The following is a 26,731-nucleotide window of genomic DNA, read 5'->3' as shown; positions in this document are numbered from 1 at the left end:
TATGGGACTTTATCAAAATTGGGTTTGTTTTTTCAAATTCTTTGTGGATCTGTGTAATCTCAGGGAAATATGGGTTCTCTCCCTCCCTCTTTCAAAGTCACTAAGATCTCTTCTAGCCATGCTAGCCAAAATAATGGGCAACTGATCCTAAGCATTATGGGATGCTAATACACCTGTGTGGAAGCACCTGCTTTCAATATACTTTGCATCCCTTATTTACTCAAACGTTTGCTTTATTTTGGCAGTTACCTCTATGTATGTAATATTGTTAGCATGTCAGCTAATTAGATTGGACATAGAAAGCAGTTATCTAAAGTACTTAAGTAAAAAATACTTGAAAGTACTACTTCCGTCATTTTTTGGGGTATCTGTACTTTTGATAACTTTTACTTCACTAAATTCCCAAAGAAAATAATATACTTTTTACTCCATACATTTTTGCTAAAACCCCAAAGTACTTGTTACATTTTGAATGCATATCAAGAGAACATTCCTGGTCATCCCTACTGCCTCTGATCTGGTGGACTCACTAAACACATTCTTCATTTGTCAATTCTGTCTGTGTTGAAGTGTGCCCCTGGATATCTGTAAAAAAAAAAGGTTCCATCTGGTTTGCTTAATATAAGGAATTTTTAACTATTCATACCATACTAAAGTATATTTTTTAGAAATTACATTTACATTTGATACTTAAGTATATTTAAAATCAAATACTTTTACTCAAGTAGTATTTTACTGGGTGACTTTAATTTTCTATTAAGGTATCTTTACTTTTACTCAAGTATGACAATTGGGTACTTTTTCCACAATAGAAAGTTACCATTGTACTACAACTACTGTACTCCTATATTGTGGACTTGTCGATTTGAATGGAGTTTATTTAAGCAATATGGCCAAGGGGGTGTGGTATATGCCCAATATACCATGGCTAAGGGCTGTTCTTACACATGATACAACACGGAGTGTCTGGACACAACCCTTTGCCGTGGTATATTGGCTATATATCACAAACAACTGTTTACCAACGTAATTAGAGCAGTAAAAATAACTGTTTTGTCATACCTGTGATATACCACGGCTGTCAGTCAATTAGCATTCAGGGATCGAACCACCCAGTTTAAAATAATCATTAGCCTACTGTATCCACTTTACGTGAACAGCCCACAAGGTGGCATTATGGTGTCATATTAGGCATTCCGGAAGTGCCATTCGCCCAGAAGTATCACACCTGCACCGCGGGTTGATTTCAATTACTGTAGCATATAATTCGCATTTTCTCAGTCCATACGAAGAGAATAATGCAACAATAGATTGTTAACTCTCCATTCTATCATCTTAGCTGCAATGCTCAAATAAAGACAGATATAAATGGAATATAGGCTACATCCAAGTTTCGCTTAGATGATTATGCTTATAGGATTTACTGAAATATCAATAAATTATCTACTGCCTGATCATTGTTATGTGGAATACAGATGAATACATGTATACCTTGTCTCTTTAATTGAACGGAAACCGAGCGCAACCACTGTCAATCATATTCCGTCTGGCCCCTCCCTTTCCTGCAGCCCTCTGTCTCCAGTACGAGACTGGAACACGCAACCACAGGGGTCCATAGGCGATGAACGGTGAAGATCTGGATAAACTGTACACTAACAATGAACCGCGAAAACATGAGATAACAAGGCAAAACAAATGATAATTTATCCTCGATTCGGGATAGGAACAAGATAAAAATGAATTTGTTGTGGGGAAACCATCATTCTTTCTTTTCTCTCATTTTATGCCATTCTCCTTGGACGCTGAGCTGGTATAAAGATCTAGGAACAGCTGGAGCCGGTGATCATGGAACAGGGATGTTGTCATCTGAGTAAACGAAGTTAATCGATTATGGAATATATGGAAAAATCTTGACTTGAATAAGACAATGGAAAGTAAGTAGTTGGAGAGCCGTTATCACTTTCTCATCACACGGGAGTTCTATATCCAGAAGATCATCCGCTCAGGAGATGTCAGATTTTTTTCTGGAATAATGCAGAAGAGGCGAGACCATCATCAAATATGATTCGTGTCTGACACATTCGCAGGTTTGAGTGATAAGCCTATTGCTATTGTTGACGATTAAATATATTGTCACTGCGAATCGGTAAAGAGGTGATAACACTTAAATTGTCCGTTTTTGAACTGGTTTAACATACCATTAATATAAATGGTATTTTTCTATAGTAGTTTCTCTAGGTACATTCAGATTTTTTCCCTATCAGATACTGTATGATAGACGAGAAATAACGAGCCCCGTAGACTACTGGTGACATCACCCCAGTCAGATCTACTGCTGTAGAGTAAATATCAACAATGGTAGAGCCTGTGGGATTTATTGAAGCATGGAAAGCGCAGTTCCCTGAGTCGGACCCCCCAAAGATGGAGCTCAGGTCAGTGGGGTGCATCGAACAGGAGCTTGAGAAGTGCAAAGCCTCCATCCGGCGGCTAGAGCTGGAGGTGAATAAGGAGCGCTTCCGTATGATCTACCTGCAGACGCTGCTGGCCAAGGAGAGGAAGAGTTATGACCGCCAGCGCTGGGGTTTCAGGAAGGCCCAGGTGAACGAGGTAGGGGACCAGGCAGGGCTGGGCGCTGAGTCTCAGCAGCCACATGTGCAGGAACAGGGGGAGCGGAGCCGGTTCCAACCGGTGGGGGAGGCTAGGTCCAAACCTAGACCCCCTCCAGCCCGGAAGTCAGCCTCCCACGGAGACGGGCTGGAGCTCCAGTCTGCCTTCGAGGTACCCCAGCAGGTAGAGCCCTGTGAGACAGACGGCCTCTCGCCCTCCAAACAGAAAGGAGGTATATCCCCTCGCCGCCAAAACCCACCCCCAAACAAGGACCTACTGTCTGACCCCAATGACAAGCTTGGCATGGGACTGGGGGTGGCAGCGCTGAGGTCTAACTTTGAGAGGATCAAGCGGGCAAACTCTCACTCTGCCGGGGATGGAGGGAAGAGCCAGGAGAAGCAGCAGCCCTTCTACACCAACATGGACTTCCACCATGACAGGGGCCTGGTCAGGGTCAATGACCGAGACGTCTCTGACAAGATCAGCACCCTGGGCAGTCAGGCCATGCAGATGGAGCGCAAGAGATCTCTGCACTCCCTGCCAGGCAACTTGGCCACTGTGGCAGGTGAGCTCCGCACTCGGCCTGTCTACAGGGGGCGCTCTACAGAGAGCACCTGTGGGTACGATGCTGAATACGAGGATGGGGACCCCAACCCACGCCACCCCAAGGCCAACGGGGGCAAACAGCCCCCTCCACCCCCATGGCAACCCTCTGACTTCCAGCCTTACACCAGCGTCTACGTGGGCGGGGTGATGATGGGCGAGGGTGGGGGGGATGGAAGAGGGGGCGTCATCATGAGGGACCACATCGCAGAAGAGCACCACCTGACCTGGCCCCGGCGCTCCTACTCTCCCGGGAGCTTTGAGGACGTGGGGGGCGGAGGCGGCGGCTACACACCAGACTGTAGTTCCAATGAGAACCTAACATCCAGTGAGGAGGACTTCTCGTCTGGCCAGTCCAGCCACGTGTCACCCAGTCCCACCACTGCCTATCGCCGGCCCTTCAGGGAGAAGAGCCGCTCACCCTCGCAGAACTCCCAGAACTCCCAGCATTCGTTTGACAGCAGCAGTCCCCCCACGCCACAGTCCCAGAAGCGCCAACACCAGCAGGGCCACGTGGTCATGTCCGAAGCTACCATTGTGAGCGTCCGCAAGACTGGCCAGATCTGGCCCCCACTCGATCCGAACTCCACACCGGCCAGCAGAGCCTCCCATGACAACAGTTTCCATGGAGACCTGGGTGAGTGGCGGCTGCCCTCTAATCTTAGCTCTAGTCGCTGCTCCGTTCATGTCTGGAGATTTATGAGTCTGTTGCACGCTGACCACTGCCTGGCAGGGTTGACTGACTGCCATGTATGGAGGAAGGGGGATGTGTTCATAGTCTCATCATACACACCGGTAGGATTTAGACTAGAGCATATATACTAGTCAAATCTAATGGTTTCAATTGCAATCTCACAACAGCTGGTCCTGGAATTGGTGCACTTGATTATTGTGTGTAGTTTCTAGTACTTTACATGTTCCTTGGCTGAAATGTCAGGTTTGACCTCCGGACTGAGACAAACCATAGAAACCTGCCTACTCGGTGATCTCTTCACTGTCTGTTCATTACACGGTCATAGTTCCACTAAACCTTGTGAGACATGGGGCTCCTCCTAAAAATCGCAGAACAATGAATTGTGAGCATTGTTTTCTTTTGTCTGGGTAAGCAGCTTTCCCCTCCTCATTCACTCTTCTCTCAGTGCATTTTGACGCTGTTGTCTTCTCCACCTTGTCTCTGAGCAGGTACGCTCTTTGTGAAGAGGATAGAGGGATACATGAGCCTCAAAGTGTGTGTGTCACTCAGTGCCTGTGTGTGTTTGTGTTTATACCTGACTGTGTCTTCTGAGTGGCCTTGTGTAGGAGAGTTACCTCTACCTTCCTGGAATGTGAGTTCAGTTGAGTGAATAACAAATGCAGTCAGTCCGAGTTGAGACAGGGAGGTCTTCCTCAGACAGACGCTTGGCTCCCAGGGTTCCGTGCGTGGAATTCCAACCACAGGTGTCTGTGAGCCTCAGCCAGCCAACCATGGGAGACAGAGGATGTGTCCCAAATGCATGCAATGTCCCCTATGTAGTGCACTACAAAAGCAGTGTACTATATATGTGGGAAAGAATGCCATTTGGGACGCCGGCTGAGAGAGGCTTTTGACTTAGTCTACGACTATTTCTGAAACCCAACCAGCTTTTTTCTAAAAAGCTTTTACTGTAGTCCTGGACAAAAGAAAGCTATCTCTTCCCCTCTCTCTCTCCCCAAACAATCATCTTCAGTAATATCTTTAACCTGTTCGTCGCCTCCAGGCCCAATTATGGCTGGAGCTAACAGAGTGGTTAGCTCGGAGCTAGAGGCTTGGGCGGTTGGGTTCAAATGCGCTAGCTGCAGTGGTGTCATGTGACGTGGCTCCTTCTGACCTGGTTTCCCTGGGCTTTCTGCTGACAAGGTGAGTGGCGTTTTAGAGCCCGCCCTCCCGCAGCAGCCCTGGCACCCTATTAGAGCAGACCGAGCTGTGGGTCGTTGATCAAGCTGTGGGTCGTTGGCAGCAGGCACCTGTTCCTGTGCCAGGATGAGCCCTGTGTGTGTGCAGAGAGGCAGATAAGACTGTCTGCTCTGCTCTGGTGGTGGTGGTGGGGCAGCAGCTGCACACTAACCCCTGTACTGAGGGTGTGACAGGAAACAGACTCTCTCTCGCTCCAGCACTGGTGATGTTCTCTTTGATTGGGAATGATCTGTTTTCTGCGAGTCAAAAATATCTCCTTGTATTCTTAATCATTTCAGAGTCTTCATTACTGTTGACCCATTTTCATCTATAGGGACATCATTCATGACTGTTGAATTCAGGCCTGTAGGGTATACCTGCTTTGCTTCCAGTGACATGCGCTCACACTTGTAAAGATTGAAAGTGATGAATAGCACATAGCCACCCTCTTATTGAAAATCCCTCCACAAACAGTGTCCATCTCTCATTTCTCTGGCCTTGCTCTATGCTAGGCTGGCTGGCTGGCTGGCTGGCTTGCTGGGGCTGCAGGCAGGCTGCACAGTAAGAGGCCTAGCATGTGGCTAACGCTCTTACTCCTTCCCAGCTGTGATCTGTGGGATTATCTCACTCTTGTCTGGTCTCTTTGTTTTAGTACATTTCACACAACAATAGGCAGAGTGGGGTCAGTTACAATGCCACAGACGATGTGGGAGATTTTGCACTCATGTATTTGGGGGATAATCTGGATTTTGAAATGTATGGAATCTGTTAGATGACGCTCCTGGGACGGAGAATAGGATATGTTTCCTGATAGTGGTTGGCTGAGTGAGGATGATGGTGAGGAGGAAGAGGATAAAGCTGAGGCAGAGTGCAAGGCTGATATATGGTTTCTTGCTTCACTAGTCAGGGATGCGGGGGCTGTAGAGGCACAGATGGGAAGAGCTCTCCCGTTGCGTAACAGAATACACACACACAAACAAACTCACACACATCTTGGGGCTGTAAGCAGTGGGTTTGTGTGTGCGTGCGAGTGTGTGTTTGCGTGAGTGTGTGTGTGCCCAAGCGTACATGTGAGTGTATGCATGTGTCATGACCAGGTGCTGGAGGCTGTTTGTTCGTTCTATAGCTAGCTGGGCTGTTGGATTCCTCCTCCCTATGCTGGAGTGAGTGTTCACAGTGAAATGGTCCTCTAGCAGAAGGCTTTTCTCTTAATGGCTGCCCTGACTCTGGAGAGAGCGAGAATACTCTCTGTGGACGATTCAGGCCATCTGCTAGCTAGGGCTTCTCTCCTCGTCCTCTCTACTCACTCTCTTCTTCCTCTTCTCCACTCCATGGTCTATCTCTCTCCCCGTGGTAGATGGCCTTGGTGTAAACACCAAACTAATTGTTCCATCATGTCCCTTTGGCCTGTTGAAGTGGGTGTTTTTCAGGATGAACTGTATTCATGGTGGTCAATCTAAAATGGCTCATCTTTAGATTGAGAGAGAGAGAGAAGGAGCGTGAAAGATGGAATTAGAGTGAGTGAGGGAAGACAACTTCTCCTTCTCTCACATACAAGCGTCATTCAACGGAGAAGAAACCAGGAGAAGCTTGGGCTTCAAAATGTTCCAAAAATGTGTAGGATTCTAAACACAGGTACAGACAGCTAGCTTTCTCAATGTAGCGTCAGGGAAGCAGTACAACTGACCAGATGATTTCATCATTTACGTTCAGTCAGCTTTCTGACAGATCCTCTTCCTCATGCATAGCCTGAAATAGACCTTCATCTCACCAGCAGCAAAATGGAAGGAGATTTTCTTACACAGCTAATTGTAGCGATTCACATTCCAAGGAAAGACTTAAATTGATGAAATACAGAACATGGAAATTGGGACACACTCACTTAAACACTATCAAAAGAGAGGGGACAGAAATAGTCACATGGAAATGTAAGACTGAGGGAAGAAGTTCAAACTGAAAGTGGATGAAAGAGTTCAGGTGAGATAGAGAAGCTCATAATCTTGGCTATAAGTAGGTGGATTTTAAAGGGAGTGAAAGAGGGCTCCTCAAATGTAGGGATTATTGTTGGGTTTGTCCAATTCAATTTATCCTCTTTGGTTTACCGATGGCCTCATAAGCTTCATATCATTATCTCTATGACCTATTTCACATGGGTAGGGGGTAAACTGGTTAAACCTACAGATTGGGTGGAATTAGACACACATCTAGGGTAAGTGTACTTATTAAGCCCACATACCCGTTAAACTCACTTCCATCTTTGGATTCAAATAATGAAGTTTTTTTTTTAAATGTTTTAATTTCTGCTGTTTAGTGTTTGTTTCAACTAAATAAACAGTTCCCACTAGTGGCCATTTTCAAATACTTTATGTAATATTAAGAGATTGTTGTACTGATGTATGCACATGATAGCATATTTCATGGGCAGTAATGACTATTTCTTGCCAATTGAATATATGGGTTTTTCATGCCTGCATGTCAGTCACACAAAAGCAACATAACTTGCAACTGCATCAAGATAATAGATTTCAGGCATTCACAGCATACCTTTTTTAATGCATTTTGTCTTGTTTTACTGTTAAATTAACCTTCCATTGTATACATAGATTACATTTGTGTAAATTTGACATTTATCTCAGGTGGGCTTAAAAGGTACATTAGCACCAAAAGCACCCCCTCTTTGCAGAATGTGAATGGCAATGAATACATATTGTTCAATATGATTAATGCTAACTGTGTATATTTATACCCCAAACCATTGGTTTCCAAATATTTTATGAGTAGACTTTGCTATTCTCTATTTTTTACCATAAATGACTGTTGTTCCAATTAAGCCCAGTGTGCTCCTATTAAGCCCAGTGTGCTCCTATTAAGCCCAGTGTGCTCCTATTAAGCCCAGTGTGCTCCTATTAAGCCCAATGTGCTCCTATTAAGCCCAGTGTGCTCCTATTAAGCCTGGTTTGCATTGAACCACATGGGATAGTGTGTTGATATTCCTAATATTCAATGAACATGAGCATAAATCGTTTTTTTCTTTAGATTGAAGTTGATTAAAACACACAAAGTACAGTTCTGCATATTATGCATCTAGCCCTGGTGTCTTTACCAAGATGAGGAACAACTAGAAACCTCTGTGCTCTCTCCAAAACGTTTGGAGTGGACAGGTAGTCGTAGACGCAGAGTGAGAAGAATAAGAGCAGGTTTCAGGCATAACTGAGATACAGTAGAATACCTACAAGTGATGGACAAAAAGGCAAACGAATGGTGGACAAAAATATGTCTATTGGGCGACTACTCATGCAGTTTTGGGTGGGGGCATTGTCATATTGTTGTCCTTCATTCATCCAGGTGATTCCGTTTGTTGGTCCACCACCTATACCTTTGTAATACAACAGTAGAGAGGAGATTTGAAACAGTCTTCAGACAGGTTTTAGGAAGACTAGTTGAACTAAGCAACAAGAATAGCAGTACAGCAAATGTGAATCAGCTTTCAGATAATTCATTGAAAGTTGTGTGTGTTCTAGTCTTTGTGCATGGCTTCTTATCCACAGTGGGCCAATGGGGGTACATTTAGTTTATAACCAAACAATAACACACTTGATTCAACCAGTCATGTCTTGATTGAAGTCTATGATTAGTTGATTAGTTTAGTCAGGTGCGTACTGTTTGACAAGACCTGAAGTCCACATGATCTCTGTGTATACCATTGGGCACTGTTATGAGGGCTACTTTCATGATGAATAGTAATCATCAGTTTATATTAATCTCCCCTACAATTATAAAAATAATCAAATTTTACATAAGAAATGTACATTTGAAATTTGGAAATGAAAATAGATGATTTATGAAGTGGGCTTATTAGGAACACCCATTAAACCCACTCTGGGCATATAAATACTTCACATTTCATTTTTTTCTCCACTTTTCTTACAGATATTAAGACAGTATACAGTATTTTAGAAATGTCTAAACTTAGATTTTGGTGTGCTTAATAGGTACACTTATCCTAAACGTACACACACGGCCCCTGCACCTATGACACGGATCACCTACACAGAGGGGTAGAGAGGTTGGAGGATGTATGAAACATGCAAATGACCTGCTTATACTTCTGAAATCTGAGGCCGTCGTTTATGCAATCTCTAACATTTTCATTACCGTCATATTAACCATATAATTTAGATTTGAGCCTATGTGTTAGCCTTATTTGTCAGGTTAGGCTTTGACATGTTGATTTGCCTTGATCCTGTCTAGAGACTTTGAGAGAGAGTTGATGTGGCCTAGCCAGTATACCTGAGCATGTGTTGAAATGAGAAAGAGGTGGGCATAGCACCCCCCCCCAGAATGTATAGGTCTCTTGTTTGACTTTGTCATAGACATGTGTAATCCAGGGGAACATGTATTATTTATACTACCATGATTCATTGGAAGGTTTGGGTAGGGGAATGCTGATCCAGGACCTGTTTTTTTATTATTTGAGGCTGGTTGTCGTTGTACCAAAAACGGGCAGACCTGACCTAAGCTTAGCCTAAAGGGACACTTTGTCCACCCCACCATCCCTCCCACGGCCGGCTCCTGCTAGGGCCTTATTTTAGACAGTCACAATCCTTGGCCATCCCCAGAGTTCTTTCCTGTGTCTTGGATTGAACACAGCCTCTGGCCCTTTGTGGCTGTTGGACTACCCCCCACACTTTCTCTGTGTGTCATTGATTAAATATGTTAGTAGTTGAGATGTGATGTTGGTAGAAGTGTGTCAGTCCAGGGAGCCATGAAGCCAGGCTGTGGTGTGGTGACATATAAAGGGGCTTGGTGTCCCTGACCTCTGATTCAATCAGGACAATTTCATCACTGCCACAGTGTGTGTATGTGGGTGAGTGTCTGTGCGTGGGTGACTGTGCGTGTTTGTGAGCGTGCGTGTACACAGGCATCAAACACACTGACTTGAAACACATGCTTACAATACTCAGGCTTGTGAGAACTGTGAGAGATGAGCTGTGTAGTGGTGTGTGTCAGGGGAGTTTCACTCCCAATGTAAATTCTGTATGATGCAGCCATCAGCCGACATGACAGGGAACTGTAGCATGGTCACAGCAGCAGTGTCTGTGTGAATGTGAGTGTGCTGCCAGGAGGAGGAGTGTGTGTGTGTGTGTGTGTGTGTGTGTGTGTGTGTGTGTGTGTGTGTGTGTGTGTGTGTGTGTGTGTGTGTGTGACTGTGTGTGTGTGTGTGACTGCGTGTGTGGGCGGACGATGGAGAGGAATGATTGGTTTAACAGGCATTTAAAAACAGTAAAGCAGTCAGCATTACCTCCGGCCAACCCCACATTCACTAGTACTACTGTGTGGCACAATGACCCCTTTTTCACACTGGATTAGTGTGTGTGTGTGTGGGGGGGTTGTGTGACTGCCAGGGACTCTTAAAGGCCTTGTTCAGCCTCCACTGTTGAGTGATTGTGGCATCGGAAGCCCATGTAACCACAGAAGGCAAACAGGGGCTGGAGTGAAACCAAAAGGCTCAGAGTGGAGGAGGGGGTGGATGGAGGGTTGGATGAGAGGAGGAATGGGGGAGTGGATCTCTTCACAGAGCCAGCTGGTGAGGAGACTGCTCTTTCTCCCTCTACAGTAGAGGGAACGAGGGAAGAATCCCCCCTGATGAGCCCTGGGACCAATATTACAGGAAAATGGTCCCTTTGTTCTGGTTGAGAGAACTTCATACATGACTTGGAGCACGGTGCTAGATAGGATTAGTCGTTTTTTGTTCAGAATATCACTTGGTGAGTTGCTTGTGTTCTGTCAGACATGGTTTACAGCCTGTTTGTAGGAGTAGATGGTTGGTTTGTCTTGTGCTGTAGGATATAGCCATATTGTAGACGGCCTGGCTGGCTGTGTGTGGGCGTGATCAGGGCAGATGGGTGGGGTGTCTCCAGGCTGCAGGACCTCCAGTGAGAGTCAAAATGCCTGGCTGCGGTCTGCTGTTGTTCTGGGCTGGGCATTTTATCTAGGCCTGGGGTAGAGTTGGACAATGACCCCCACCATGGGGAAGAGCAGCAGACAGACCTGCTCCCGCCCTGGACAGACGGCACAGCCCAACAGCACACACACTAGATTTCTGCTACCCGACCCGAGCCCGATGGGCCCCAACATTATACCTCAGGTTAAGGCCAGGTAGGCCAATCTTTTCATCAATAACTAGGGTACTGACAGGGTATCACTAAATTAATCGTTAACATTTTGAAGCTGAGCCATTTGCTCGTGCTCTGTACAGTCATATCTAAGATCATAACATGGTGTCAGAATAGTTTCAACCTCGTCAAATATAAGACAGGAGAGATTATTTCACAGAACATAATAATGTTTCTTGAGTTTTGTCCGAGTGACGAAAAGTAGGTAACTGCTGTCTCATGTCTCATGTCTCGACATTGAGCCAAGCAGAGCCGTTGCTATGGATGTTCAGACTCAGAACCACCATGAGCAGAGCGCATGCAGAGCGAGTAACAGACAGAGAGGAGCAGCTAATGGATATACTAACGGAGGAAGTTATTTCTTGTTTCAGGCAGGGCCGGGCTGGGCCTTAAATTTGGCAGAAGCAATTGGGCCTGGGTAGGGTACTGCCTGAACTTCGCGGGTATGGCTAGGGCTCAAAATTCATGCGTGCGCAGGGCTCTAACACGCACGCACGCACACACACACACACACACACACACACACACACACACACACACACACACACACACACACACACACACACACACACACACACACAGGGTGCCAGGGGTAGTCACCCTCTCAAGTGTTTCTGTGTATGTCGGTGTGTATGTGTTTTTGCTGGTTTCCATGCCAAATCTCCAACCACAAACTTCCCTCAGTTGCAGCTATGGTGACAGACAGCTCTTGTAAGAAACAAAAAACTGGAATATCCCTCTCATACATTCTTTTCATCACATGTCCCTGCCTGCCCTTTTGGAAAAGCGTCCATATTGGCGATCTCTGTCGGGACAAAGCCCCAGTCGCAGGCTGCAGTACAACAAATCTGTGTTTTCATCCATCTCTACATGCTCAGCAGTCTCCACAGGCCATTGGTCTTGTAGTGGTGTAACTGCTTCCAAATCAAACTTTATTTTCCACTTGTGCCGAATATAACAAGTGTAGACTTTACCGTGAAATGCTTACTTACAAGCCCTTAACTTCTTTGGGATAGGGGCAGCATTTTCACTTTTGGATGAAAAGCGTGCCCAGAGTAAACTGCTTCCTACTCAGTCCCAGATGATAATATACATATTATTATTAGTATTGGATAGAAAACACTCTGAAGTTTCTAAAACTGTTTGAATGATGTCTGTGAGTATAGCAGAACTCATATGGCAGGCAAAAACCTGAGAAAAAATCCAAACAGGAAGTGGGAAATCTGAGGTTCGAAGTTTTTTAACTCAGCCCCTATTGAATACACAGTGGGATATTGGTTATGTTGCACTTCCTAAGGCTTCCACTAGATGTCAACTGTCGTTAGAACGTTGTTTCAGGCTTCTACTGTGAAGGGGGGCCGAATGAGAGGGGAATGAGTCAAGAGGTCTGCAGGCAGCCTCGAGCTCAGTCACGCGCATTCACATGAGAGGTAGCTCTCGTTCCATTGCTTTTCTACAGACAATGGAATTCTCCGGTTGGAACATTATTGAACATTTATGATAAAAACATCCTAAAGATTTATTCTATACATAGTTGATATGTTTCTACCACCAGTAATATAACTTTTTGGAATTTTCGTCCGACCTTTCCGCTGGAAGTTGTACGCGCGTTTCGATTTATTTACCAAACGCCCAAACAAAAGTAGGTACAGTGGGGAGAACAAGTATTTGATACACTGCTGATTTTGCAGGTTTTCCTACTTACAAAGCATGTAGAGGTCTGTAATTTTTATCATAGGTACACTTCAACTGTGAGAGACGGAATCTAAAACAAATATCCAGAAAATCACATTGTATGACATAAGTATTTGATACATCAGAAAACAGGCCTTCTCCAGATCCTTCACGTTTCGGGGCTGTCGCTGGGCAACACAGACTTTCAACTCCCTCTAAAGATTTTCTATGGGGTTGAGATCTGGAGACTGGCTAGGCCACTCCAGGACCTTGTGTTTGGGATCATTGTCATGTTGAAAAGACCCAGCCATGTTTCATCTTCAATGCCCTTGCTGATGGAAGGAGGTTTTCACTCAAAATATCACGATACATGGCCCCATTCATTCTTTCCTTTACATGGATCAGTCGTCCTGGTCCCTTTGCAGAAAAACAGCCCCAAAGCATGATGTTTCCACCCCCATGCTTCACAGTAGGTATGCTGTTCTTTGGATGCAACTCATCATTCTTTGTCCTCCAAACACGACGAGTTGAGTATTTACCAAAAAGTTATATTTTGGTTTCATCTGACCATATGACATTCTCCCAATCTTCTTCTGGATCATCCAAATGCTCTCTAGCAAACTTCAGACGGGCCTGGACATGTACTGGCTTAAGCAGGGGGACACGTCTGGCACTGCAGGATTTGAGTCCCTGGCGGCGTAGTGTGTTACTGATGGTAGGCTTTGTTACTTTGGTCCCAGCTCTCTGCAGGTCATTCACTAGGTCCCCCCGTGTGGTTCTGGGATTTTTGCTGACCGTTCTTGTGATCATTTTGACCCCACGGGGTGAGATCTTGCGTGGAGCCCCAGATCGTGGGAGATTATCAGTGGTCTTGTATGTCTTCCATTTCCTAATAATTGCTCCCACAGTTGATTTCTTCAAACCAAGCTGCTTACCTATTGCAGATTCAGTCTTCCCAGCCTGGTGCAGGTCTACCATTTTGTTTCTGGTGTCATTTGACAGCTCTTTGGTCTTGGCCATAGTGGAGTTTGGAGTGTGACTGTTTGAGGTTGTGGACAGGTGTCTTTTATACTGATAACAAGTTCAAACAGGTGTCATTAATACAGGTAACGAGTGGAGGACAGAGGAGCCTCTTAAAGAAGAAGTTACAGGTCTGTGAGAGCCAGAAATCTTGCTTGTTTGTAGGTGACCAAATACTTATTTTCCACCATCATTTGCAAATAAATTCATAGAAAATCCTACAATGTGATTTTCTGGATTTTTTTCCTCATTTTGTCTGTCATAGTTGAAGTGTACCTATGATGAAAATTACAGGCCTCTCTCATTTTTTAAGTGGGAGAACTTGCACAATTGGTGGCTGACTAAATACTTTTTTGCCTCACTGTATATTACAGTGGGTTTATTGTTAGAGAAACAGACATGCAGAGCTAGACAGTGATAGTGTGGGGGGAGGTGGAGGATGGTTTGGGGCCAATTGTGTATAGTTAAACTTGATGGACATGATCATGATCTGGTTTCATCAAACTCAAATCAAATGAAATCAAATTTTATTAGTCACATGGGCCGAATACAACAGGTACAGTGAAATGCTTACTAACGAGCCCCTAACCAACAATGCAGTTTTTAAAAATGCAGATAAGAATAAGAAATAAAAGTAACATGTAAGGTGAACATAGATCAGTGATTAAGCTCCACCTACCTGGCACTGAAACAAGGCACTTTGTGATTGGTAGTTAGCGAATGTGTAGTTCATCATTACAGCTTCAGATTGGGTGCTCCTCGACTGCACTTTGCAGTGTTAGAGAAATCAGACGTAATTCACCCGGCTGTGTTAAATTATTTAAAAGAACATCCAGATTGCACTTTCTTGTCTTATTTAATGAAGCATTCTCTCTTCTGTCAGATTTTCTCCCTCACTTGACAGCTGCTTTGAGTTTGGTCTGCTCGTAGCCAATTAGAGCGTCACACCTTTCCGAAGCTTCTCCCTGTTTTCTACGGAGCAAGGGGAAAACCAGGAGAGATCAAAGTCCTGGGCGGACCCTCAGGACCAATGGGGTTCTCCCTGTAGTTGTCCAATAGGCTTTTAAGAGTGGAGTGGCAATAAAAAACCTGGGGAATCAATACCAAATGTCAGCAATGCCTGCAAGCCACCGCTGTCTGGTATTTCTCTCTATTTTTCTCTTCTCTCAGTGTCCCTCCCTTTGACTGTCAGTGCAGTCAGTATGTGCCAGCTGTGTACAGCGCATTCGGAAAGTATTCAGACCCCTTTACTTTTTCCACATTTTGTTACATTACAGCCTTATTCTAAAATGGATTAAATAGTTTTTCCCCCTCATCAATCTATACACAATACCCCACAATGACAAAGCAAAAACAGGTTTGTAGAAATTGTTGCTAATTTATAATAAAAAAATATGTTAAAAAAAATGATATTACATTTACATAAGTATTCAGACCCTTTACTCAGGACTTTGTTGAAGCACCTTTAGCAGCAATTACAGCATCAAGTCTTATTGGGTATGACGCTACAAGCTTGGCACACCTGTATTTGGGGAGTTTCTCCCGTTCTTCTCTGCTGATCCTCTCAAGCTCTGTCAGGTTGGATGGGGAGCATCGCTGCACAGCTATTTTCAGGTCTCTCCAGAGATGTTCGATCGAGTTCAAGTCCGGCCTCTGGCTGGGCCGCTCAAGGAATATTCAGAGACTTGTCCCGAAGTCACTTCTGCGTTGTCTTGGCTGTGTGCTTTAGGGTCGTTGTCCTGATGGAAGGTGGACTTTCACCCCAATCTGAGGTCCTGGGCTCTCTGGAGCAGGTTTTCATCAAGAATCTCTCTGTACTTTGCTCTGTTCCTTCCCTCAATCCTGACTAGTCTCCCAGTCCTTGCCGCTGAAAAACATCCCCACAGCATGATGCTGCCACCACCATGCTTCACTGTAGGGATGGTGTCAGGTTTCCTCCAGATGTGACACTTGGCATTCAGGCCAAAGAGTTCAATCTTGGTTTAATCAGACCAGATAATCTTATTTGTCATGGTCTCAGAGTCTTTAGGTGCCTTTTGGCAAACTCCAAGCGGGCTGTCATGTGCCTTTTACTGAGGAGTGGCTTCCGTCTGGCCACTCTACCATAAAGGCTGGAGTGCTGCAGAGATGGTTGTCCTCCTGGAAGGTTCTCCCATCTCCACAGAGGAACTCTGGAGCTCTGTCAGAGTGACCATCGGGTTCTTGGTTACCTCTCTGACCAAGCACCTTCTCCCAAGATTGCTCAGTTTGGCTGGGCAGCCAACTCTAGGAAGAGTCTTGGTTCCAAACTTTTTCTATTTAGGAATGATGGAGGCCACTGTGTTCATGGGGACCTTCAATAATATAGAAATGTTGCTACCCTTCCCTAAGATCTGTGCCTCGACACAATCCTTTCTCTGAGATCTACAGACAATTACTTTGACTTCATGGCTTGGTTTTTGACATGCATTGTCAACTGTGGGACCTTATATAGACAGGTGTGTGCCTTTCCAAATCATATCCAATCAATTGACTTTACCACAGGTGGACTACAATCAAGTTGTAGAAATAGCTCATGGATGATCAATGGAAACCGGATGCACCTGAACAAATCAAATCAAATCAACTTTATTTATATAGCCCTTCGTACATCAGCTGATATCTCAAAGTGCTGTACAGAAACCCAGCCTAAAACCCCAAACAGCAAGCAATGCAGGTGTAGAAGCACGGTGGCTAGGAAAAACTCCCTAGAAAGGCCAAAACCTAGGAAGAAACCTAGAGAGGATCCAGGCTATGTGGGGTGGCCAGTCCTCTTCTGGCTGTGCCGGGTGGAGATTATAACAGAACATGGCCAAGATGTTCAAATGTTCATAAATGACCAGCATGGTCGAATAATAATAAGGCAGAACAGTTGAAACTGGAGCAGCAGCACAGTCAGGTGGAAGTTGAAACTGGAGCAGCAGCATGGCCAGGTGGACTGGGGACAGCAAGGAGTCATCATGTCAGGTAGTCCTGGGGCATGGTCCTAGGGCTCAGGTCAGTTGAAACTGGAACAGCAGCATGGCCAGGTGGACTGGGGACAGCAAGGAGTCATCATGTCAGGTAGTCCTGGGGCATGGTCCTAGGGCTCAGGTCCTCCGAGAGAGAGAAAGAAAGAGAGAAGGAGAGAATTAGAGAACGCACACTTAGATTCACACAGGACACCGAATAGGACAGGAGAAGTACTCCAGATATAACAAACTGACCCCAGCCCCCCGACACATAAACTACTGCAGCATAAATACTGGAGGCTGAGACAGGAGGGGTCAGGAGACACTGTGGCCCCATCCGAGGACACCCCCGGACGGAGCCAAACAGGAAGGATATAACCCCACCCACTTTGCCAAAGCACAGCCCCCACAACACAATTTCGAGTCTCATAGCAAAGGGTCTGAATACTTATGTAAATAAGGTATTTCTGTTTTTTATTTTTAATACATTTTGTAAGCATTTCTAAAAATCTGTTTTTGCTTTGTCATTGTGGGGTATTGTGTGTGTAGATTGATAAGGGGGGGTGGGGAAGTATTTAATCCATTTTAGAAGAATATTGTAACGTAATAATGTGGAAAAGGGGAGTGGGTTCGATTCCCACGGTGGGATCAGTCTGAAAATATATATCTGGTTAGGAGCGTCTGCTAAATGTACATGGTCAGTGTTGACAGACAGTAGGGATGTAGATGCAGATATAGGTTTCACATGTTTCTGGGAAGTCCTGAACCCTCCTTTGCACAGTCTTTTCTTCACCCAGCAGGAGAGGAGAGACATGGTTCTATGGTGGGTGTGTATCGATAAGCCTGTGGTCATAATATGAATCAGTGGAATGAACATGCTGTTGACCAACTGTCTCTATATGATGCTTTATAGAGCTTATTTCCCCTATCAAAGCAACTCCTCAAGCTCTTATACACATGTGTATGCACACACGCGCACACACACTCTCTCACACACACACACACACACACACACACACACACACACACACACACACACACACACACACACACACACACGTGCACGCATGCATACACACACACACTCTCACACACACACTTGCACACATGCACGCGCACGCGCACACACACACCAGTCCTGCCTGAGGTCTTACAATCTCTCTCCTTTGGGGCTTGTCAGCTCTCCATCAGTCTTTCTCTCTCTCTCTTTATCTCACCCTCTCTCCCTCTGGCTCTTTGTTGTAGGATAGTGTTTGTGCAGAGAAGCTAGTGTGTGCTCTCCCGATAAACGCTAGTTGCTAAGCGCTCAGTGAGCTATGGGAGGGAGGATGAGGGGAGATGGGGTAACCTGACCTGACGGTGGTGGTTTGAGCTGTAACAATAACATATTATTGAATGAATGAGGAAAATGGCTACCTGCTAGTCGGATGGAGACTGATTGGAGACACCCCTCTCTGGTGAGTGGTTTGCGCCTGGACGGAAATGGCTGTGGAATTGTGGTGTTTCTGAGTTCTGTTTCCTTTAACATCCCTGGAACTAAACCAGAAACAATGGGATCGAGAGGTGGGGAAAAAAAGACGGGCCAGTTCTGATTTAATGCGCAGATGCTGGGAGGGTGGTATGGAGGGAGGCATGGAGGAGGGAGTTATGGAGGGAGGAGGAGGAGGGAGTTATGGAGGGAGGCATGGAGGAGGGAGTTATGGAGGGAGGAGGAGGAGGGCGGTATGGATGGAGGAGGGAGGTATGGAGGGAGGAGGAGGAGGGAGTTATAGAGGGAGGGAGGAGGGAGGTATGGAGGGAGGAGGAGGGAGGTATGGAGGGAGGGAGGAGGGAGGTATGGAGGGAGATATTGAGCCAGAGCCAAAGGCTTGGCTGGAAGAAGCCAAAACATATTTCTCCTCTGTATTAAGGAAGGAGAGGGCCAAGAGCTGTCCAGGCCTCACCTCCACCCTGCCGGGAGGGAGGAAGGGAGGGAACACATGAACAGGCTCTGGACTCTATGGAGAGAGAAAGAGCAGAGAAAAGAAGAAAAAAGAGAGAGAGGAGAAAGAGAGACAATGACCAAACATCTGGCGTATCTTCTATAACAAATGTCTCTTCTCCCTCTTGAGTTGTGGTGATGAATTCGGCTTGCTGAGGCTAACTAAGGGCAGGACACACTCTCCTCCTCCTCCCTCTATACCTCCCTCAGGTTAGGTCTGAAACACAGAGAAACACAGTTTCCTCCCAGAACAGGACTGGTCCAATGTCAGTTTTGTGAGGTGCTTGACTTGGGCTGGAGCTAGCTAAGCATTAATGTTGTTGTCACGTTTCCAGTGGTTCTGTAGACAGCCTAAATAAGTATACACTGTTGGGAAGCAGGGATTCCCTTCTAACAGCAGCCATGTAATTGTTAAGAATAGCCTAATTTACAAGTAACTTGCTGTGCATAGATTTTCCTTTAATTTAAACATGAATATTTGAGCCTTTATATATAAACATGTCTAGTTACATACCTTGCTTTGAAGTAGCCTTCCTTATCCATTTGATCTCTGATTCATTTAATGAGGGAATCATTTTATAAAGACAAAAAGTATTTGGTTGTAGGCCTAATGTTGCTAGGTGTGCAGGCTTTTCTTCAAGTCCTGGTCTAACCACATTGTAGCATAAACATCAGCTGCTCAACAGAACGTTGATAAGCAGTGTTTCAGGCCTGGAGCAAAAGCAAAACCTGTACACCCAAGAGCTCTCCAGATGGAGGGTTGACCACGTTGACCACATGTGACTAACAGTCCAGTTCTACTTTGTGGGGGTGCTTTGATCAAGGGCACAATGGCAGGAGATGGAAGGCCTACATGGGATCAGACGCCACAGCCTTCCAGGGTCAATAAAGTGTACCTTTTTCATGTTGGCTATAATAATAGTCATGAACATGTGGTTAAAAGTCCTGGAATAGGTGTATGAACCCTTAACCATGAATAATCAGAGGTCTCTATAGCATGATGTCATTTGTGAATGTTGGTGAACATAGTCTAATGGACCCACTGTGAAAAAGACAGCTCCTGCACTTCTTTCATCCCAAGTCAAGCACTGGTTTTGTGTTCATCTTCATATTGGTTAAGATTATGATTATTATGATTCTATTAAAATGTAGAACCGGCACACTAGTAGGACTGTTTGATTTCCAGGTGATTGTGTTGATGTAATGGACATTCAGTTGAACATTACCACAAGAGCCTAAAATTAAGAGAGTCTATTGACGCACCCATGTGTCAATTTAAGTAGCATAATAAACAAAATCCCATCAAAATCAGTTTCAGCTAGAGTTCTTTTGCATGGGCTGCTCCTCGAGCCACCGCATTCGCCTATGGCGGCCTTCCGCATCTGGGGTGGAAGATGCCTGATCTACAGAGGTGTTTGTCAGACATCTCGAAAATCGATCTTCTCACAAAACCGTCTGTAGCGTACGAACGGTTTTGCCTAGAATCTATTTCCTGAGCTTTGTTATGTCTCCTAGATAAAGGACAGGCACTTCAAACCCCTTACTCCTTATGATTCACTTTTTACCCTCTTTTTTTTACATTTCTGAATGTTATTCAATACGTTTCTATGGACTATAGTAGTAAAGGCCAAATTCAATATTTTATCAAATCATTGTTTAAAATATAGTTTTTATACCTAAAGGGGTCCTAAAATTCAAAATCAAATGGCTAAATTATACCTGGTATGACCATCTTAAAACAATTACAAATGTTATACATTGTTTTGTTTTACAAGCTAGGTTTCTTTTTGATGTTTGAGTTTGCTTCCACTGCTAGCAAAAATAGACATCGTCGGCCTCTACTAGTGAGATTCTCACAGGCACAGGTGAGGACTCGAGCGTCCCTGTTACCAAGGTAACCTTACAGGGGCAGCTGAACATTTTTGGGGTCACAGAATATTAAATTAAGCAATATACCACATTACTTCTTACTAGTATTATACTGTATATTTCTTGTTTTATAAACATTATTAAGCATGCTCATGTGTTTTTTGTGTGTAATTGTGGCACCAAAAACATTTGGGCTGGTAAAAGAATTTGAGGGGCTGGTAGATTTTCATACTTTATGGACTCCTCAGTAAACCCACTCTGCACTCATTCACAGACTCATCTAATCTCATTCATTTTGGTTTTCTTTTCTTTCCTTCTCTTCTCCCTCCTCCATCTCTCTCCCACTACTCTTTCTCTCTCTCTGAAACAATAAAAAAATGAACAGTAAACATTACACACTACGTTCCAAAGGAATAGAGACATTTCAAATGCCATATGGCTATATACAGTGTTGTAATTATGTGCAAATAGTTAAAGTACAAAGGGGAAAATAAATAAACATAAATATGGGTTGTATTTACAATGGTTTTTGTTCTTCACTGGTTGCCCTTTTCTTGTGGCAACAGGTCACAAATCTTGCTGCTGTGATGGCACACTGTGGTATTTCTCCCAATAGATATGGGACTTTGTCAAAATTGGATTTGTTCTCGAATTGTTTGTGGATCTGTGTAATCTGAGGGAAATATGTGTCTCTAATATGGTCATACATTGGCAGGAGGTTAGGAAGTGCAGCTCAGTTTCCACCTCATTTTGTGGGCAGTCTGCACATAGCTTGTCTTCTCTTGAGAGACCGATCTGCCTACGGTGGCCTCTCTCAATAGCTTGGCTATGCTCACTGAGTCTGTACACAGTCAAAGCTTTCCTTAAGTTTGTGTCAGTCACAGTGGTCAAGTATTCTCTCTCACTGCACTAGTTTTGCATATATTCACATGTCATTGTCAAGGCACCTCTCCTTCATTTGGCCCAATAACTATAAATGGCTTAGGTCAGGGCAGAACAGTGACTGTTTCCTTTGTACTGCTCCAAGGACAGACACAGTTAGCTATGTTCTGTTAGCTCTCCTCTCCTCCTCTCTCTGTCATGTGTGTTTAAAGCATTCAGCACATTCCTCCCTGTCCCCTCCTATACACACACACACAGTATGCCAAGGGGGAGGCACAGGGGTCTTTCATCGATTATTGATAGTGGAGCCTACTTCTCTCAAAAGCAGAGAGTGGCGTGACACCAGGTGTCATGTTCACACAGCGCCCCACCATAACCTCTGGCCACAGCCGTGGCCAACTGCTCTTCCATGACGTCATACACCCCCCCGCCCTGCCCTTACAATTAGATGGGATGCACCATCCTCAACCTCAAAACCAAGTTAAATCTGTAAGGCAAGCAATTATGTACCTCTAAAAAGGGGGAGTGGTGGTGCCATGCTTGAATTAAACCTTTTTTAAAGGGTGCCTTTTGAATTCAAGGACACTTCATCAATCATGTTTCAGATTGGCAGTGGCTTGTGGAATGGCTATCTACCTAGTAGTGGGTGGGAATGGTTTTAGTCTGATGAGAGATGCCCACTCCCCCACAGTGGTACAGGATGTTACATGAGGTGTTCTGATTGGAGGTCCACAGCGACAGACAGCAGCATCCTGCAGCATCATGACTCATGATTGGCTGTTTCTGTTCCCCGCCACCCTCCCTCTCCTCCCCCTCCACCTCTCTTACCCCTTCAGTGAGTTGGAGCCCAAGGTGTCTCACATCACTTTACTATGGAATCCCTGTGTCACAGGATATATTAGTGTGCCTGACACACGCACGCACACACACACACACACATCCAATCTCCCCATTGGGCTCTAGTCCCAGACATATTCCATATAGTACCCTGGATACCTCTCTTCCTCTATTCTACACCCACATAACACAACACGGTACCACACCTACACATTCACCCTCCTTCTCACTCTCTATCTCTCCCTCCTTTTCTCTCACTCTCTCCAGCCCCTCAGTGGAAATGTTTTTGGTTTCTACCAGCCTCTCATGTTCATAAGTGTTATTGGACATGAGGAGTCTCCCCCAGTGTGGTGTATGATGTTACTTCTACTATGGGACGGGGGTCTTGAAGGTGACCTTGGAGGTGTGTAAGAAAACAATCTAGAATAGAGGGCTGAATTTAGGGAAGTGAAGGGCTGATGTTTAATATTCTCCCAGGGTCAGACTTGGATGGATGGAGTGAATCCATTATGAAGTCTCCTATCTGATACCTCTATAAAACTGTCCCTTAGAAATGGGCTCAGTTCCTCCCTTGATTGAGGGCACATCCTCTTAACCCGTGGTTGACCAGAGGCCATATGGGAGGGTTCGCATTAGCCATAAAATGCCTATTTATTCAATTTAACTTTATTGGACGCTATTGCTAACTTTAAACTGTAAGCCTCCCCGTTTATATGGGCTGGACAGGGCAGGTCACAAGTCAATCAAGATGCCAGCGACTGGTCTGAAATCTTACACTCTCACAGCCGAGGAACAGCCAATGGGACCGACTCTAACAAACCCACATAAAACTGACCGAGCCACCTGCCTTCAGCAATGGCTGAGTGGAATCTGTGTTCCATCAAACAGTGAAAAATGGGCTCCAGAAACAAAACACTGGGCTTTAAGGAGCGAGGAGATAAAACCTAACACGTTTAAAATGTTCAGTGATTTACACTAACACCATTAGGTGTAAGGAATTGAATTACTTGCCAAGGTAAAATGGCTTCAGTGGAAACACAATAAAGAGACTGAATGCCAAAGACACAGTCCTCCACCCCTCGCTCCCAGGCCTATACACACTCAATGGGATAAACAGGTGTGTGTGTGTGTGTGTGTGTGTGTGTGTGTGTGTGTGTGTGTGTGTGTGTGTGTGTGTGTGTGTGTGTGTGTGTGTGTGTGTGTGTGTGTGTGTGCGCGTTGAGAGACAGGGAGCAGGGCCAAGGACTGTGTGCAGCTGTGCTGGCGAAACTGCTGAATCCATAGCAGTGTCCTCTAGACTTACTTACTACCAAGGTTAGGCCTATAGAGCTCATTGACACACCACTACTGATAGCCGAGGCTACGCCACATGAGACTTGTCTACACCCCTATCTGCCCACGCATCATGTACTGTCTGATTCACAGCAGAGCTGCTAGGAGTTTGCTAAATTATTTCTGGTCTGTTTAGAAACCCAAAATAGCTGTCTTTTAGCTGAGTTTTTTAGGTTTCATCTTTACTCGTTGACATTGATTAGTGTCTCCGTTTTTAGTCCAGTCTGCCTTGCCTTCAGTAAACCTGTCAGTCAGTCAGGCAGTCAACCAGCCAGGCTGTCAATCAGGCAGTCAATCAGGCACACAATCCGGTGGTCCAGGAGTAGGTAAGCAGATTAACTGTCACTCACACATTCTCCCCTCTGGATGATGTGTGTGAGAGAGAATGTGTCGGCGTGTGTGTATCTTGTGCCCTCTGATATGTAATTCCTTATAGTGTGTGTATATCCTCCCACGGAAAGGGCAAAGGGCAGGAAGATACACACACACTGACACCGGTGGGAATAGTTGTTCCCTCTCCTTGTTGCTGTGAAAAGAGGAAGTACCAAAAAAGCTATAAATGCTCAGCCTAACCAGGCGTTGCCCTGACATAGAGGCCATGTGCAGAACATCCCAGTCACCCTACCCTGCTGTATGTAGGGTGAGTGGCGTTTCATCTCTGCAGTCTATTTTAGACAGGGGAAGTGAGGGTGGATGGTTGGCGCTCTGGTGAGACACTGGTTGTGTCCCAAATGGCACCTTATTCTCTATGTAGTACACTACTTTTAACCACGACCCATAGGACTCTGATCAAAAGTAGGCTTGGGTGGTACCCAGATTATCATACCTTCATATTGACCTTGTGCCGGGATATTCGGTAATACCGGCACTGAACACAAGGGGTGCTAATTTCAAACCCCACTGAGTCTTTGTAATCCGAAGGTTAGCAATGCTAACAAGTACATGTAAAACCCCTTAGAGAATGCTAATTAAATGCTAACAAGCGTCTGACCTAAACTATTTGCAAGACAAACATCCCAGCTCATGAAGTTATACAAGTCACTCCAAAAATACTACTCACAGTTTGCTGCACACAGAAAACAAATATTATACAGCAAGGCTTTTGATCCAGGATGTGAAACTTGATTTTGGAAGAAGCTAAGCCCTTAGCTAGATAGCTAACTCCCTACTAAATTAGCAAACCAAATAGTATTTATTTGACGTTTATTTAACTAGGCAAGTCAGTTAAGAACAAATTCTTATTTTCAATGACGGCCTAGAAACAGTGGGTTAACTGCCTGTTCAGGGGCAGAACAACAGATTTTTACCTTGTCAGCTTGGGGGTTTGAATTTACAACCTTCCGGTTACTAGTCCAACACTCTAACCACTAGGCTACCCTGCCACCTATGCAACTGCAGAGCATTTAGCACATTTGGCGCCCAGACTGTCTCTGATGGGAAGATGATTAACTTGAGGAATCTTAATAGAATGTCTGCTAAATCCACTGGGCTTCAATTAAACCCACACCATTAATGAATATACCAGATTCATTAATAAAGCCTTCGTGGAACCAAAATTATTTTCCAATCGTTTCGTTCGGACCAGAACAATGTTTCGTTCCACTGTTCCGACCAGCAAAATACAATTCTGAACCAGTTCGAACCAAACAAAAAGTAGCGGTTTAAATCTTTTTAAACCTATGAAATATACATGTATTTATTTTTACATTTAGCGCACATTTAAATTTGTTCACCAGTCAGTGTGGATAGAGCAACTTGCTGTGGGGTGGGTAAGTGATTGAATCTGTATAGGAAAGTCGTTAAGAGCAAATTGTATTTTGCCGTAACAGCAGTTTAATCATAATGAAAGACAAACACACACTGTGCTGCCAGTCAGAATTATACCTATAGATTTATACCTTCGGAATTATACCTACGGAGGAGGGGCTTCTATGGAGGAACTTTGACTGTCTTTGAAGTTCAGAGTTGGTTTAACGTTGATCGTAGGAAGGTAGCAGAGCAGCACTAGAATGAATTAATCCTTTGTGTAGGGTTAGCTGGTTTCCAGAGGTAGGCCTTAGGGCTAAAAGGCAGAAGTTGCGCTACTGGGGTTAGCATATTCCCTTTAATCTCCAGCTTTCCTCTCCTATCTTGCCCTTCTCTCTCTCTCTCTCTCTCTCTCTCTCTCTCTCTCTTTTAAAAAAGACATATTTTTCTTTCTTTCTTTCTTTCTTTCTTTCTTTCTTTCTTTCTTTCTTTCTTTCTTTCTTTCTTTCTTTCTTTCTTTCTTTACTGTTCCAGAGCTTGTAATGGATTACAACAAGAAAATGGGCAGGGTTGACCATCTTCACCAACTGAGGAGCATTTACAATGTTGGACGCACAGGCAGAAAATGTTGGAAGTATGTGTTTTGGGGGATGCTCAACATTGCCATCATAAATGCTTACATTGTGTTGGGGACCCTGCGAAGGCTCCTTCCCAGAAACCACATGCACTGGTGATTTCCAGTGAAGTTTGAAGGGCACAAGAGAGGGTGTGTGGTGTGCATTTGGAGTGGACGCAGGGCAAGGAGTGGGAGGTGTGTAGAAACCTCCTTTGGGTGCTCTTCGTGTTCTGTGCCACTTTGCAGGATGGGGACGTGCTTTTATTGTCTCTGAACAGTTGTTGTGTTTGTATCTTCTCTATGGTATATGTCCAAATCTAATAATTGTTGCATTCACTGAATTGTTGTCAAAGTAGGTTACTATTTCTACATTTTGTGTCAGACCTGGTCTGTACTAAATCTTATTGAGAGAGGTTACCGATACAAATTGTCTCTGAATAGTTGTTTGCACTTTTACATTGTTACAGAAGTAAGAATCGTTGTCAATCAAATAGTCTAATTTGTGTG

At 44.7% G+C, this 26,731-nt stretch overlaps 1 protein-coding gene across 1 annotated transcript in view; it reads left to right on the top strand.

The window, feature by feature from the left end:
• The first annotated feature begins 1,598 nt into the window (after positions 1 to 1,598).
• Positions 1,599 to 26,731, top strand: part of bcr (BCR activator of RhoGEF and GTPase) — a 197,454-nt gene continuing 172,321 nt past the window's right edge. Inside the window, exon 1 of the mRNA XM_065017443.1 lies at positions 1,599 to 3,847. Within this exon, the coding sequence (XP_064873515.1) occupies positions 2,356 to 3,847 (1,492 nt within the window). The 5' untranslated portion in view covers positions 1,599 to 2,355. The remainder of the gene's footprint in view (positions 3,848 to 26,731) is intronic.

This window comes from Oncorhynchus nerka, linkage group LG4 (assembly GCF_034236695.1).
Source record: "Oncorhynchus nerka isolate Pitt River linkage group LG4, Oner_Uvic_2.0, whole genome shotgun sequence".
Lineage (NCBI taxonomy): Eukaryota > Metazoa > Chordata > Actinopteri > Salmoniformes > Salmonidae > Oncorhynchus > Oncorhynchus nerka.
Note: the sequence above shows the minus strand (reverse complement) of the source record. Positions and strands in the feature narration are given on the sequence as shown.